The following is a 16,830-nucleotide window of genomic DNA, read 5'->3' as shown; positions in this document are numbered from 1 at the left end:
ACACTAAATTTCTGAATTAGCAGGCATATTTTGTTTTCAAGAATGATAATTGTCAAAGTTTACGTATGTTTAGTTCAAAATTGATGATATATTTATTACCTTTTTTTTGTAAGGGTGTCTGCAACTCCAGCTTGGTGTTAGAAGAACCATCTTCAATTGTGCAACTAGATTACAGTCAGAAAATCCTTCTGGTTTCCACCTTACAGAGAAGTTTGCTTTTTTACACTGAAGAGAAATCAGTCAAGCAAGTTGGAACCCAACCAAGAAAAAAGTAAGATGTATATGTCTTAATTCACTCACTTCATTTGAGTCAGAACTTTATCCTTAATTTCATCTTTTGAAGTAAGTCCCATATGCAGATACTTTAGTATATCTTTAATCTCATCCATGCGAATTTACTGTCTACTCCTACATATGAACTATCTACTCCTCATCTTATGTGATTCTTTTTTTTTTTTTTTTTTTTTTGACTTTTTAAATAACTTTTTATTGACAGAACCCATGCCAGGGTAATTTTTTACATTATCCCTTGCACTCACTTCTGTTCCGATTTTTCCTCTCCCTCCCTCCACCCTCTCCCCCAGATGGCAAGCAGTCCTATACATGTTAAATAGGTTACAGTAGATCTTGGATATAATATATGTGTGCAGAACCAAACAGTTCTCTTGTTGCTCAGGGAGAATATGATTTAGAAGGTATAAATAACTCGTGAAGAAGAACAAAAATGCAAGCAGTTTACATTCATTTCCTAGTGTTCTTTCTTTGGGTGATCTTATGTGATTCTTATCCATTTGTTCTTAAAACCTTTCTAGAAAATCTTCCCAGTGGCTAGGACTTCCCCTAAAACTTTCAGCACTTTCTGAATATCTTTGTAATAGTTGGATTATCCCTTGATTTCTGTGTATCATTAGCCTATCTACCTCCTTTTCCAACATATAATTTCCTAGATTATTTGATTTATTTTGTGTATTTGACTGTTTTCTCCTTACTGAGTTTGGGAAGTCTAAGATAGTTATGTAATCTAAAAATACCACCTGGAAAAGGTGGTGTTTCTTTCCTTTCAAGAGACTGTCAAAGATCATTGTTGATCTAGGTGATTGAAAGATTCAAAGGAGAATCCCATCTGTAATATTTCTAGTCACACACAATTTGAGAATTAGAAGGAAGACAAAGGTCATTTAGTCCAATTTGTATCTGAACAGGTGCCATTTCTATACTATCCATAAAAAATTAGTATAAAACTGTCCTTATGTTTTTATCATTTGAAGGGATTCCTTCTTTGAATCCAATGAGCAGACATGATGTTGAATTGAAGTTTTGTCATTTAAAGAATCCAGAGAGGCAGGTGGTGGCACAGTGGATAGAGCACCAGCCCTAATGTCAGGTGGACCTGAGTTCAAATCTAGTCTCAGATACTTAATACTTTCCTGGCTGTGTGACTCTGGGCAAGTCACTTAACCCCAATTGCCTCAGTAAAACAAAACAAACAAACAAAAGAACTCAGGATCAGCTCACTAAAAGTTTGTTCTGATGATCATTTTAGAGCAAATTTTTAAATAAAACTCTTCATAATGCAATTTAATTAGCAAAGAGCCTGACAAATCATTGAGGCTGCTAAAAATAAAAAAAAATACCTGTGATTTTGTCTTTTGACTATATAAACTTAAACCTCAAGGACAGTACTACATTGAGGGTCAAGCATTTATTTTGTAAAAGTTAGAGTAGTGGAGGAAATGAACAAAACCTATAAAGATCAAGGAACTAAATATAAGCATATTAATACAACTGTGATTTGAGTAAAATTTGGTATAGAATTAGGATTGAGGGAAGAAAAACTGTAGAGGGCCGGAACTCTGGGAAGGTATACTTGAATCAAGGACAGCAGAGTGCTTATAGTTAAGCCCCTACTCAATGTGATTGATGCGCTAATGGTTCTCTAGTTAAACATATACTTAATGTGATGTAATGACATAATCACTCTAGTTGGCATATACTTAGTGTGATATGGTGACAGTTGGCACATGCTCATTTGCTATAGTGATGGTATACGGAGGTATTTAAGGGCTGAGAGGACTGGAAATTGGGAGTCTCAGACACAGACACAAGAGAAGACTCCAAACTCCAGACTCCAGACTCCCGTCTTTGACCAGACTCATGGTGGCTGTCCTGCCTTCATCACTTCTCCATCTAAAGGCCCATCCAGAGATCCTCCAGAAAGCTAGCCTGGACACTACAAAAAGCTATGTGGTAAAGGGGAAAGAACAGTCTATTAAGAGTCAAGGACTTGGATTCTGTTCCTTGCCTTGTCACTGACACTGGAAAAGTTACTTCCCCATCCATCCACCCTCAATTCACCTTCTCTCCCCTGATCAGTTTTCCTCATTTGTAAACTAAAAATATTTTAATAAGAATACTATATTTAGATTCATAAGACGTGGGTTCAGATTTTTTCTCTTGTTACTTAATATTGCTTTGTTCTTGAACAAGTCATTGAACTTGTATTTTTTCCTTATAGGTGATCCCTAAAATCTCTTCTAGATCTAAATTCTATGATCACGTAGAAGAAATTAGATACAGAGTATTTTCTGGATCTCTGGAATTAATCAGCATTATCATAAATATGTGCCAGAAGAATAATCAGTAGAACTTAGTGGAAGGGTAAGGAGGAGATGCAGAGAGGAACCAATGATCACCCTACTGCTTTGAAGCCTCAGGGTAATTCTGATGGTGCTCCTGTTGTTGTTGCATAAATAACACACACATATAAGATAAATATCCTTATTTTATTGTTGAGAAAAACCAAGATTCAGGGAAGTTGATGATTTGGCCAGTCATGTCATTCATTAAGTGCAGATCCAAAACTTGAACCTAGCTAAGTACTTACTCCAAGCTCAATATTCTTTCAGCTATATCCCAGAGATGGTTTTTTTTTTTTTTTTTTTTTTTTTTTTCAGAGATGTTAATAGGTAACTTCTAAATGAGCACTGAAACAGATTGGTCATGTGGTCAACACAGTAATTTTATATTTCACAATAGTTCTAATACTGATAAATTTTGGAGAAATGAAAGCATAACACTCCCACTTTCAGAATTATTTTATATGAGACTTTAAAGAGGATGGACTAGGGATTTTAATAGGTTAGTGTTTTTGACATCTTCCCTATAAAGATGAAAATAAAACAAGTGGTTAAGGGAAAAAATTAATCTCTGTTTAAAATGACCAAATCCTAACTTGATAAAACTGTATAATAGTAGTATTCCCAAATTGAATTTGCTTGTATGTTTTTGGTTTTTTTTTTTTTTTTTTAATATATATATATATATATATATTTCAGCACAGGGAAATTTGGAGCATGTTTTATACCTGGGTTATGCAAACAAAGTGACCTCACATTATACGCTTCAAGACCTGGGCTACGGTTATGGAAGTCTGATGTCCATGGAACGGTTCAGGCTACATTTATTTTAAAAGATGTGTTTGCTGGAGGAGTAAAACCCTTTGAACTATATCCTCGACTTGAACCAGCTGACAAAGGAAGTTGCACTTTCTCAGAGAAACACCTAGGGCTTGTGTCGTGCTTCTTTCAAGATGGCTGGGTACTGAGCTGGAATGAATATAGTATTTATTTATTAGACACTATAAATCAGGTAGGTAAAGGCACTGTGTGTAGATGTTTAAGTTGATAGAATGTTAGTGTGTAGACTTTTATTCTGTCTCATTTGCTGTCTTGCTGTACTTCCTCTTCATTTTTACTTAAAAGTGTGGAAAATTGTAGAATGCTCTGCTAATTTTTCTATTTGTAATTTTTATTTCTTGTTTTTGAAAGTTTAAAAAACTTTTTGTTGATATCTTCATTTTTATAGCACTTTCATCTTCCATTATATCCTTCAAATCTCTATTCACAGAGGCATTTCTTATAATATATAACATGATAACTAATAAACTATTGGTTCAATGGTACATGAAGTGTTTCATACCAATTTCCCCCCATTTCTGTAACAAAGGAAGAAAGAGACATTCTTCTATCCCTTTTGAGGGTACAAGCTTGATCATTATAATTTCATAGCATTTACTTTATATTTTTATTGATTGGGTTTCTTTTTTACATTATAGTCATTGTGTATAATTATTTTCCTGGTATCACTTACTTCACTGTGCATCAGTTTAGATGTGTCTTCTCTTGTTTCTCTGCATTTTTCATAGTCATCTTTTATTACAGTGAAATTGATCACATTAATGCACCACATTAGCCATTTCTCAATTAATAGGTATATATTTTGTTTCCCCCAGTTCTTTGTTATGACATAATGTGCTGGCAAAAATATTTTTATCGAGATTCTACCTTTCTTTCTGACTTTGACTTTCTTGGGATGTATGCCAGCATCTACCCAGGGATCTCAATGGTTAAAGAATGTGGACGTTTAGTCACTTTCCTAGCATGATTCCAAATTGCTTTGCAATTGTAGCTCCATCATAACATTTACCTTTGAAAATTTGCTATATCAATTGATTTGAATTGAAATTATTTTTTCTCTATTCCAAGTTCTCCCTAGTTTGGGATTTCATTTCTCTAACAACCCTTCATTTTCCTTCTTTTTGGGAATGGTATAACAATTGCTACCCTCATTTTTTAAGGCTCTTTACTTTTCATACCCACACACACACACACTCAATTCTATTTAAGAAAATAAAAATTCTTTATGTATGTTTTATTTAAATAGATGCACACTCAATTTTATCTTGATTGAGATCATCAATTGTTTGCCTTTTTGGGGTATATGCCAAAAGTGGGATCTGACTGGTCAAGCTATGGCTATTTTAGCCACTTTCATGGCATGATAGAACATCAGAATTGGAGGGAATCTTAGCAGATATCTGGCCTGCTTCTGTCACTTAATGGATGAGCACATGGGATCATTGCAGTGAAGTGAAGCATTCCCAAAGGCATACCGCTATTTAGAAGTCATTCAGCAAATAATTTGTCACAGTAAATCATTATTTCTGCTTGCTTACATGGGATTCCGACAGATACTGTTTATTTTAAAGTATGGTCTGGTTTTGTATTTTTTAACAGGCTACAATTGCTGGTTTGGAAGGTTCAGGTGATATTGTATCTGTATCCTGTACCGAAAATGAAATATTCCTCTTAAAGGGGGATAGAAACATTATAAGAATTTCAAGCCAACCTGAAGGACTAGGATCAATAGGTTTGTATTTTTTTGAAAACACAATGGTATTTATTCCTTAAAATCATGAATTATATTGGAGATTACAAAATGTAAACATTCTTATTTCGTATGTTTAAAATCTTTCAGATGCTCTCAATTTAAAGGGATTTTAAAACAATTCTCAGTTCTGTTCAGTGTATTCTTTTACTACTTTCAAAAATACTCTGTATTAGTGCTTAAGCAAAATCTTGGGCTTAGAAATTATCTTTGAACTTAGAAAAAAGGATTCAGAATATAGGAAAGAATCTTAGTCTTGAAATCAGAATACCCATATTCTAACTCTAGGTCTGTCACTGACTGACTGACATTGTATTGTTAGATTAATCACAGAATCTAGTTGGAAGGGATTTCAGAGATGATTTATTTCAACTCATAACCAAAAAGGAATCTATTATAACATAATGGACAAGTGGTAAACCATTGTTTGCTTGAAAACCACCCTCCCCAAACCCTCAATGAAAAAGGGCCTCAATGTTTTCATGTGAAAACCCTATCTCCCATCCCTTGACCTTTGTACACATTCTGGCCTCTGTCACATACATCATAGATAAATGAGGGAACAACACTTTTTTCAATTCCCCCAGGCAATTCTAAACTGGTTGATTAAAGGTGAGTTGCTATCCCAGACCCCAGCTTCTTAAATTGTGGGTCCCAACTCCATATGAAACTTTGAAATTGAATGTGGGAGTTGCAAAATTAAGACTTATTATCAATAAATGTTTTATTTGTATGGTTATTTTATATAGCCACTTTTGAACCCAAATATAAACTTTTACATTAAATCCATATTAAATTTTGTCTGATTAGCATCAACCCACTGTTCTATCTTGTCACGATCTTTTTTGTATCTCTGCTCCCTTATGTAGTTTGTTAGCAATTCATTCCATGCTTTGTGCCATCTGGAAATTTTATCATTGACAAAGATGTTAAGTGGCACAAGGCTAAGAACAGATCTCTGGTACTACAAGTTCTAATTGAAGAGACTGAACTAGACTTTAGATTCTAAGGCCCCTTATCTTTCAATTCTGAAACTCTTTGATGCTGTGAATGTGCTGTTGTATCTTTTATTTGATTACAGAAGTCCTCTTTGAGAAGGTAAGCAGGGCTTTAAATGTCAATATCCTCCCTCCTCATTTGGGTTTTTCCCTCTGCATGTCCCTCCCGTATCCTTTCTCCATTGTATAGAATCCATCTCAGTAAGCTTATTCTTCTGTCTCTCCTAGGGTCATAGGATTATAGGGTTAGAGCTGGAAAAGACCTTAAGAAATCATCTAGTCCAACCCCCTCATTTTAAAGATGAAGAAACTGAGGCCCAGAGAAGTCAAGTGACTTGCCCAAGGTCACACGGGTCGTAAGTAGTAGAGCTGGGATTTCAATCCTGGTCTATTGACTCCAATTCCAGTGCTCTGAAAGTATATTTCATTGTTCCCTATTTTTTTAGATATTTTTTTCCCAGATACTTAGAAACCCAAATTCTAGCATTTAAAAAAAATTTTTTTTTAATTTTTGCTGAGGCATTTGGGGTTAAGTGACTTGCCTAGAGTCACACAGCTAGAAAGTGTTAAGTGTTTGAGGTCAGATTTGAACTCAGGTCTTCCTGACTGTGTCACCTAGCTGCCCCAGCATTTTTTATTAAGCAGAGAATAATATTTTTAGGGGTAGGTTTTGCTTTCACACATCTATAATGAACAAATTTGTGACCATAGCAGTTGATTAATTTCTTTGATGGGTATCTAGATCAACGACATAACCTTAGAGAGCATCCTTAAGTTTTACTGGTCACTCTCTTTCATTTTAAAATGAAGGGAGTTTTGATTACATGATCTCTGAAGTCCCTTCCAGCTCTAACATTTTATCATTCACCTTTTCTCTTTTTCTTTTCATCTCTTAAGACTGCTGTCATAAGTGTTACTATTCTCAACATAAACTAATATCAACAAGATGGTATTATGTGCTAAAAGGTTGAAACAGAATCATGAACAAAAATGTATATGATTCATTGCACCCACATAAAAGTATAAATAACTTTTAAAAGTCCTCATTTTGGTGAAAAGTTAAACACAGATAATAATACCACCATTACCTTTGACTATAAGGGATCAACTTGAGTAAAATAATTTTCATTTGCTTCTTTAATTGAATAAACTAATATAATTTAATTAAATCTTCACATTTACTTTAATGTTAAAAGGAACATTCAAAATTATGCTACTTGTGTATTTCTAGATTTTACCATTCAGATATATTGGAGAAGTTTAAAGTTAAAAGAAAAATGTCTGATTAAGTATATTTAGATCCCATACTATGAAGTGTTATCACATTAAGTACAGTCTTAAAAGATATGCAACATGGTATTGTGGAAAGAGCCCTAGATTAGGAGTTAAGAGACTTGGATAACCTTCTGCTTTCTGATCCTTAGTTTCCTCTTCTATAAAATGAAGAGACTGAGCTATATTATTTTTTAGGTCCCTTTTAACTCTTAACATTTTGTGATTCAGTGATTTTGTAGCCCATGGATCTGTAGCCTAAAGCTCGTTAATCTGGTCTTCTCATCTTAATGTCTGCAGGCATAAGTCAGTTTGAGATGGTAGTAGCTATCTGTTTTTCTAGCTTCGAGTTTAACTATATGTAGGGCAGTGTTTTGATAATTAGGGTGCCTCATGTTAAGAGAAACTTAAAAACAATCTATGACTCATCCAAGAAGCATTAGAGGGATCCAACCTAGTATAACTGAAAACTTTTTCACTCTTGATTTGGTAGAATTATGGGACTTAAAATAGCTTTGCCTTTATTTTAGGGCTTAATATGTAACAGGCAGGCCAGAATTAAATAGAAACTAGGTTTCTGTGCACATGTCCGTTTGCATTGTTAGATGTTGAAGGAGATCCAAAAGTTAATAAAACATGGTCCCAACTCTCCTGGAGCTTAAAATTAAGTAGAGATGGATAGAACATATGCCCAAATAACTAGGAGACATTAATGCATGATAACTAATGAACAAGTATTAATTAATTGGCTACTATTGAGCATTGTGCTAGGTGCTGGATATAGAAAGACAAAAATGACATAACTCCTACCCTCAAAAGAGTTTACATTCTGTTGGGCAAGAAAGTACTTAAATATATAAACATATCAAGAATATATACCAAGTAAATATGTGATAGTTTTGGGACATAAGACATTAGTAGCTGAGCAGGATCGGGAAAAACTTCTTTAGAAATCAGAATTTAGACTGAGTCTAGTTCACTTCAAACTTTGGCATTAGTATAGAGACAGAAGATAGAAACTCATGCATAAAGAACAACTTGCATGGCTAGTCAGTACAGTGTGTGGAATGGAGTAATGTATAAAAAAATTGGAAAGGTAGAAAAGAAGGGCTAGATTGTACAGAGCATTCCTAGAGGTAAAAGGGAGCCATTTATTTAATAGGGGGATGACATAATCAGACCCATATTTTAGGGAAATTACCTTGGTGAATGTATGAAATGAGGAAGACTTGAAGCAGAGAGATCAAAGAGGCTACTGCTATAGTTGGAATGAGAAATGATGAGGATCTGAAATAGGCTGGTCACTGTGAGTGCAAATGAGGAGACATGGATGAGAAATGCTTCAGAGCTAGCAAAGAGAAGATTTGACAACTGATTAGATATATCTGGTGAATAAGAGTGAGAAGTTAAAAATGAATTGATATTATGGGCATAAATGACTAGAAGAATCATGGTACCATCAATAGTAAAAGAGAGGTTTAGTAGGTTTGGGAAGAAGATAATGAGTTCTATTTTGGGCATGTTGAGTTTGAGATGTCTGTAGAATATGCATTGGAAAATGTTCAGTTGGCAACTAGTGATGTAACTAGAACTCTGATGAGAGACAAAAGTTGTAGGTTGGGTTGTATGTAAATAAGTAGTAGTAGGAGAAGTTACCTGCATAAATAATGGCATTTAAACCCATTGAACTGAAAAGGTCACCAACTGTGACAGAATATACAGAAAAAAAGAGAAGAGGACCATACAATCTTGATGTATACCCACAATTAGTGAGTATGACATGGATGATGAACCAGCAAGCTGAGGATCACTCAGACAGGTAGGAGAATCAGGAGAGAACCCAGGACATAAATAAATACTAAAAAGAGAGGTTCAAACAAAATTCTGTGGAAGGAATAAGAAAGAAAAGCTTATTTAGACTTGGGAGCAATGGAAAACTTTTAGAAGGGAACCTTACATCATAGTTTCTCAGTGTTATGTTTTTAAAATCAACCTGGATTTGTAATCTTTGTTAGGTTGATAAATTGCTGTTTTGATGTTTTTACTTCAGAAAATTACTTTTGTTATAAATGGCTACAGAAATGTTTTATAGTTTAAATAGCAGTTTTCATTTTACAAAGCAACTTCTTCACAGTCATTCTTTAATGGTGTAGAACAAGAAGAATTATCTTTATTTTTTAAGTAAGAAAACTATAGTTCACATTGGTTAACAAACTTGTCCACTTATTGTACAACTAGTAAGTTGGTAAACTGTGACTTCACCTCAGGTTTTCTGACTTCATATCATATGCTCTTTCCTCTCTATTACATTCCTCTCTATTACATTACATCTCAATTAAAATTACATTTTTCAAATACTTTTTCAATTCTTGATAGTTATATATTGTATCAATAGATACAGTTTAGCTACACCAGTATAAATAAATGGGTTAAATTAGTTTTTTAGGTCTAAGTTGCCCTAGATTTTTTCCTCAATTCACACACATTTATATTCACAAAAATTTAAATAAGAAATTATGATTTGCAGTTAATGCTATTCTTTTTTTATTAATCAGTTTATAATATCAATGAATTCTTTTACTGCTTTTGACAGTTCAGTTTCCAGGGAATCAAAAATTTTTCTTATAATCTTTGTGTAGATTATAGTGCCTCTAAAGCTTTTCATTGGTCTTATTCTAGCAAATATTGCTAGCCTCATGACTTCAGGTTCACATGTTTTGCTACACTCCTGTCCCACATCATCTCTCTGCTTCCTGGCGTTTTGAGAACAAGAAGCTGAAATAAAATAGACAATTTTTCTACCGATAACAAAAATTGACTCTTTTGTTGTAGGTAGAGATGGCACAGAAACCTTGGGATATTCTGAGAAAATCCACCTGCAAAGTTTGGATAAGCTAGGGACCTTTAGTAGTGAAACCAGAAACAGAGGCTCCTCAATCACCAGTGAATCAAGAAGTCGGAGTAGTTCTGTGAATTCTATAGACAGCAGTTCTAGTTTTCTGACAACTGGAGACCAAGGGTCCTCTGAAGTATTGAAAGAAAGCCAGCATTCTCACAGGTTCAGTGTAATTAGTTGTGAAGACTTTGACCAAGAACTTATTGTGAAACCTATTAAAGTGAAAAAGAAAAAGAAAAAACAAGGTATTGTAGCATCTTCTATATATTCTACTCAATCTTCTAATTTATACCAAATTTTAACTGTTGAAAGCCTTGTTCTCTTTTAGAAATGTATCATTTTCATATTTGTTGAATATTTTTATTAATTCATGAGTTGATCAATATAACCACCTAATTTTTTTAATCCATTTATCCAATAAACATTTATTAAATACCAGTTGTATGCAAAGCCATGCTTATGGAGAAGATAAATGCCTGGCCTCTTCCTTCTATCGAATTCCTCTTTATTATTATTATTATTATTATTATTTTATTTAATAGCCTTTTATTTACAGGATATATACATGGGTAACTTTACAGCATTAACAACTGCCAAACCTCTTGTTCCAATTTTTCACCTCTTACCCCCCCCACCCCCTCCCCTAAATGGCAGGATGACCAGTAGATGTTAAATATATTAAAATATAACTTAGATACACAATAAGTATACATGACCAAAACATTATTTTGCTGTACAAAAAGAATCAGACTCTGAATTATTGTACAATTAGCTTGTGAAGGAAATCAAAAATGCAGGTGTGCATAAATATAGGGATTGGGAATTCAATGTAATGGTTTTTAGTCATCTCCCAGAGTTCTTTTTCTGGGTATAGCTAGTTCAGTTCATTACTGCTCCATTAGAAATGATTTGGTTGATCTCGTTGCTGAGGATGGCCTGATCCATCAGAACTGGTCATCATCTAGTATTGTTGTTGAAGTATATAATGATCTCCTGGTCCTGCTCATTTCACTCAGCATCAGTTCGTGTAAGTCTCTCCAGGCCTTTCTGAAATCATCCTGTTGGTCATTTCTTACAGAACAGTAATATTCCATAATTTTCATATACCACAATTTATTCAGCCATTCTCCAACTGATGGACATCCATTCAGTTTCCAGTTTCTAGCCACTACAAAAAGGGCTGCCACAAACATTCGTGCACATACAGGTCCCTTTCCCTTCTTTATAATCTCTTTGGGATATAAACCTCTTTATTATTTAAACCTAAATTCAAACACAATTTCCCTTATGAACTTTTCCTAATATCCCTGATCAGTTAACCAGTTTCTTATTTATTTATTTCTATTCATAGCTCTGAGTGTACTTATTATGTATTATTGTGTTATCATTAATCTGTATTTGTGGCTTAATCTCCTAATAGTTGGTGTCCTTTATTAGGATAGGGACTGTGTCTTAGTCTAACTTTGTATTTTCCTCAATTTTCTTGACACAATAGACATTTAAATCTTTTGTTTTTTGAGTGAATTTTAAATTCCTTTGACTGTCATTTAGGGTCCTTTAAAATTTGGTGCCACTCTCCTCTTTGAATTTCATCTTATATTTCTTTCCTGGAATAAGAAAAAATAAACAAAGGCAGAGAAGTAGGCAAGTACAGAGTGTGTTTTAAGTAATGGAATTTTGTTGGAGTGTAAACTACACAGAACTCTATATACAGGGAAGGAAAGTAGGAATAAAATAGGATGATAACATTGAACTGAGAGACACTGAGACTTGAGTTCAAATATGGTCCCAGAAACTTAATAGATTTCTGACCTTATGCAAGTCATTTTACCTCTTTCTGTAAAATGGGGATAATAATGGCACCTACCTCCCAGGGATGTTGGGAAGATAAAATGAAGTAATATAAATAAAGAGTTTTTCAAACCTTAAAATGTTATGTAAATGCTAGCTATTCAGCCACTTAATCCTCTGTGATCACTGATTAAACCAATTCCCTTTTCCTTGGCCAGAGAACATTCAGGGGATTAAGAATGGATATCTCATTACACAGACATTCACTCATAACAAAAAATAAATTTAGACAAGTGTTATTACCCAGAACAAAGTAATTTAAGACAGAAGTTCACAAAGACACATGTAACATTCTAAAATAATGTACATTGCCAATATTTTTTCCTTAACAAATGATTAACTTTAAATTATAGAATAATAAATTATTTTCCCTTGTGATAAAAGCAGTTATTTGAATTTTTAACAGTTTTCTTAGTATTTCCAATTTTCATAATTTACTCAAAAAAATTTTCTTGTTTTTAATTAGAAAGTGGGACCAGGAAAACACCAAGATCCCTTGAAGGAACTCCATGTTATGAACATCAGTTTTCTGATGAAAGTCCTCACTCAACAACCACAGACCAATGTTCTATGACCTCAAGTTTTCTGAGTAGCAGTCTAGGTCAAACAAGTACAGATTCTCCTGATCAGCAAAGTATATTCAGTGGGGAATTGCATAGTGTTTTACAGGAAAATAATGATTCTGAAACCTTTAGTGTTCTTGAAGGTTCAGAATCTACCCCAGATTTATTAGATTTAGAAAATGAGATTAAATATCAAATGCTAAAATACAACCATGAAAGTGGATTGGACACAGATAATTTAGTTTCTAATCTACCTGTGCCTCTGACTGAAGAAGTAGAAGTTGATGATACACCAGGACTCAAACCCAGACATTTTCTTGAGGAGGATGAGCAAAGTAGTCAAGAATCTCCCAACCAAGAACAAGATGACTTTACTGAATTACAAAAAGCAGATGAAACAATAGATGAACTGAAAATTCAAGATGCTGAAAGCACTTTTTCTCAAAAAAACTGCACGGAAACACAAACAGTGCCTTTGATTCCTAATACTTTATCAAGTGTTGAGAAACTGTTGCCTGGAAAAAGAAATGATGAAAACTGGATAGAAATGCCAGGAATACCGGAATGTTTTTCAGTGAATATGACCCTAGAAAACCTCAGTTCAGATTCCTGCCAAAGCCCCATAAAAGATAATGATTTTGATCAGCAGGAAAAAAAAATACTTTCTGAATTTGATTTTGGAGCAGAATCTATTCCTCAGGTGTCTGTTTCAGTACCCATTATCAACGAAACTAAGATTGAACAATCCCTACAAGAACAAGTGTTAACATCCAGCGATGAAGAGGATATTTATGCTCGTGGTCTGCCTTATTCGTCTTCTGAAGCTAGCGTAGCTGAACTTGGTGGTAGTCTTTCTCTCCAGGATGTGGCCAAAGCAAATCTTGAGGAAACAGTTTTGTTAAAATCAGATCAGGTAGGTAAAATCAAGTCACTTAAAACGAAAGATTTTTTGGAGCTTGAAGAATGATGAATTATGTTAAGGTTTTTTTTTTGTTTGTTTGTTTTTTTACTAGTTGTCCATCTTAAAATATTTTATACTTAATGCCACCCTAACAAAAAGTCTCATAAGGCACAGTAGAAAAAGAATAAATTCTTTGGTCAGAGTACCTGAGCTCAACTCTAACCTCTGATATTTACTACATGTGTGACCTTGAACAATTCCCTTAAATTCCCTTGGGTGTTAATATTCTCATCTGTAAAATAAAGTGGTTGGACTAGATGGCCTCTAAGATCTCTTCAAACTCTAGTTTTGTGATTCTCTATAATCTAGTACTGGGCAAGTTGGCCATAAGGTGATGATTATTTTGACCATAGCAAATCATTAATTTTCTTTGTTTAAAAATCTTGTTGTAGAAGTAATAGCCTATATAGAAATACAAAATCCTCAGTTATCTATGTTACCTTATCCAAAGCAAACTTTGTTTGCATATACTTAGTGATATTGTCATTGCATAATATGTCCTTTCTTTACCAAATCTGAATGTTTGCTTATTTTGGTGAACAGAACCTTGAAAAGTTGGCAAAAATAGTTACTTCAATTTCTCCTTGACTTAAAGAAAGAGAGAATTTATCTGTTTTGTGGAGGCTGCTTTGATGTAATTTTGCATTGGTTTGCGGAATCATGCGATTTCCAGATTGGAACTAGGAAAGGGGGTGCCAATTGGGAAGTGTTGTTGAGGGCATCTAAATGGGAAGTTAGGATAGCTTTCTAGTTTTTTCTGAGTCACACCTTCATAGTGTGGCTTCAGTATTTAGTTTGAATTTAGAAATTCAACCTCACTCATTTCATCTAATTGACAAATTACATTGTAAAGTTAAATATGAAAGATTTTTAGATTATTAGTAGAACTTTCCTTGTTCATCTATTTATTATTTGTGCTAGTAAATAGCAGTAATAATAATAATAAGTGTTGGTTGAAAAAACACTGCTCTTTTGTGTCAGAATCACAAAAATGTGATTTTGTTCCTTTGAGTGGGAGATAAAGGATTGTACTTAGAATCAAAAAACCTGGGTTTAAATTTTTGATTTGCAAGTTACTACATATGTTGCTTTGGGAATGTAATCTCCCTGAGCTTCAGTTTCCTCTTTTTTATGATGAGGATAATAATACCCATACTAATTATTTTGAAGGATAATGTAGATCAAATGATGTGGTAGATGTGAAAAGCTTTGTAACTTATAAGACCTTATAGAAATATTAGGGTTTTTTTTTATCATTATTGTGAAATTTTTCTTTATGTAGATAAATGAGAAAAATAATCATATGCTTTTCTTGCTATGTAAATACCCATTTAGCTTCAAAACTAGCCATATGTTACTCCTGTGGTATGACTAGAGTATTTTCTATAGATTATAATAGAGAATTCTGATATATTAGAAATCTAGCTGTATATTCTTTCTCTAAATTTACAGCAAAGTTATTGCAAAAGCTTCTCATATGAAACTTTTGAACCTCAAACATTTGAACATTAAGAACCTTAAGAGAATCATTATTTTATTTGTGATTTTATTTCCTTTGACAAAGATGATAACCATGCCTGAAGAAGTTTCTCTGACCAAAACGTATTATGTGGTAACCAACCTATTGTTACATGCTTTCCAAACTTAGCTTCTAAATTAGTCTTCAGAGGATTATCACTCTGTCTATCCACAGACCATATGGTGAATCTTTCTATCTAAGAAGGGACCTGCTAGATCTCCTGTGCAAGTGGCTTAGTTTTTGGCAACTAAAGATCTTTTCTGTGCCAGAATGAGGCATTGGTGGAGTCATCAGGGATAACTTAATTGTCCTAAAATACAAAAAAATTTTCTTTGTTCCCATCTCAGAGAAGTTAATATTCACATTGTGAAATTAGGTGCAGGTGGGGAAGTTACCTTTATTTTTTGCAGAAGTACTAAATTGCAAATATTTATCTAGTTCACATTTTAAAAGCTCCATGAAAATTATGATCAGCTTCCCAAATTTCAGTCATTGTTCCCTTATTTAGTGTCTTTGAGTTAGTTGAACACAAAATCCTCTACAGTATCCTGATAAATAGTCTTCCATCTTTGCTTTAATACTTCGAAAATAATTGAGTCAGTACATGATATGGCAACTCCCAAAAGTTAATGTGATCTTCAGCTGTTTTGAGAGTCATTATGCTGAGGATTAGGGAGATGATGTTCCTGCTTATTTGACCTTCATCAGACATATCTACATTGTTGTATTCATTCATATTTCCCCACCATTAGGGAAGAGGGTATAGTTGGAAAAAGTCCAATTTAGGCTTGAGACCAGAAAGCTCTTCTTCACATTTTTCTGTCCAAAAGTGGAATTGGCCATTTATGAAGATTATAAATTTTTCTTTATTCATGATATTCAAGCAAAATTGGGATAACCTTTGTTGAGAATGCTGGAGAAGGAATTTTTGTTTAGACAAAGGTTGAACTTGTTTTTCAATTAGTTCTCTGTCAACTCTGAAATTTACTTCAATGTTTAATGTTATCTGATGGCAGTGCATTTCTCTTAAAATTATTACATTAAGTTCTTTGGTTATAGTTCTTAATTCAAATTTGTTCTTGTCAGCAGTATCTTTTTTTTTTTTTTTTAAGGAAGTTTGATAATATTCTGAATGCCCTCTGATTTCTTTGGAAACATTGTCCATTAAGTTTTGTAGATAGGGTAGGGAGAAATATTTTCAGATACTATGTATGCATTACTTTTGTGTCCACATTTAATGTAAAGATTAACTCTTGTATAAGAGAGTACTGTATCAACTAGAGATTGGACTAAATTCTCAGATTCATTCCTGATTTTGCAAGGAACATATCTGTTGTGTAAGGCTAGGTAGTCTTATTATTATTATTATTATTTTAGCATTTTCCTTTCCAATATATTATGATTATATTAAGCATTAAGGATTCCCTGATTGTAAGCATTATGAAAAATTAGAGCATATTACAACCATTTTCTGAACTTTTGGTGGTTTTTTTTTTTTTAAAGGAAAAGATAGCTGTCATTCTTTGTTAACCTTAGTTACAGTA

At 33.5% G+C, this 16,830-nt stretch overlaps 1 protein-coding gene across 1 annotated transcript in view; it reads left to right on the top strand.

The window, feature by feature from the left end:
- Nucleotides 1-16,830, top strand: part of TECPR2 (tectonin beta-propeller repeat containing 2) — a 135,855-nt gene that overhangs the window by 32,945 nt on the left and 86,080 nt on the right. Inside the window, exons 5-9 of the mRNA XM_031953215.1 lie at nt 114-271; nt 3,336-3,648; nt 5,076-5,208; nt 10,329-10,637; nt 12,710-13,719. Of these exons, the coding sequence (XP_031809075.1) occupies nt 114-271; nt 3,336-3,648; nt 5,076-5,208; nt 10,329-10,637; nt 12,710-13,719 (1,923 nt within the window). The remainder of the gene's footprint in view (nt 1-113; nt 272-3,335; nt 3,649-5,075; nt 5,209-10,328; nt 10,638-12,709; nt 13,720-16,830) is intronic.

The sequence above is a fragment of the Sarcophilus harrisii genome, chromosome 2 (genome assembly GCF_902635505.1).
Source record: "Sarcophilus harrisii chromosome 2, mSarHar1.11, whole genome shotgun sequence".
NCBI classification, from domain to species: Eukaryota; Metazoa; Chordata; class Mammalia; order Dasyuromorphia; family Dasyuridae; genus Sarcophilus; species Sarcophilus harrisii.
Note: the sequence above shows the minus strand (reverse complement) of the source record. Positions and strands in the feature narration are given on the sequence as shown.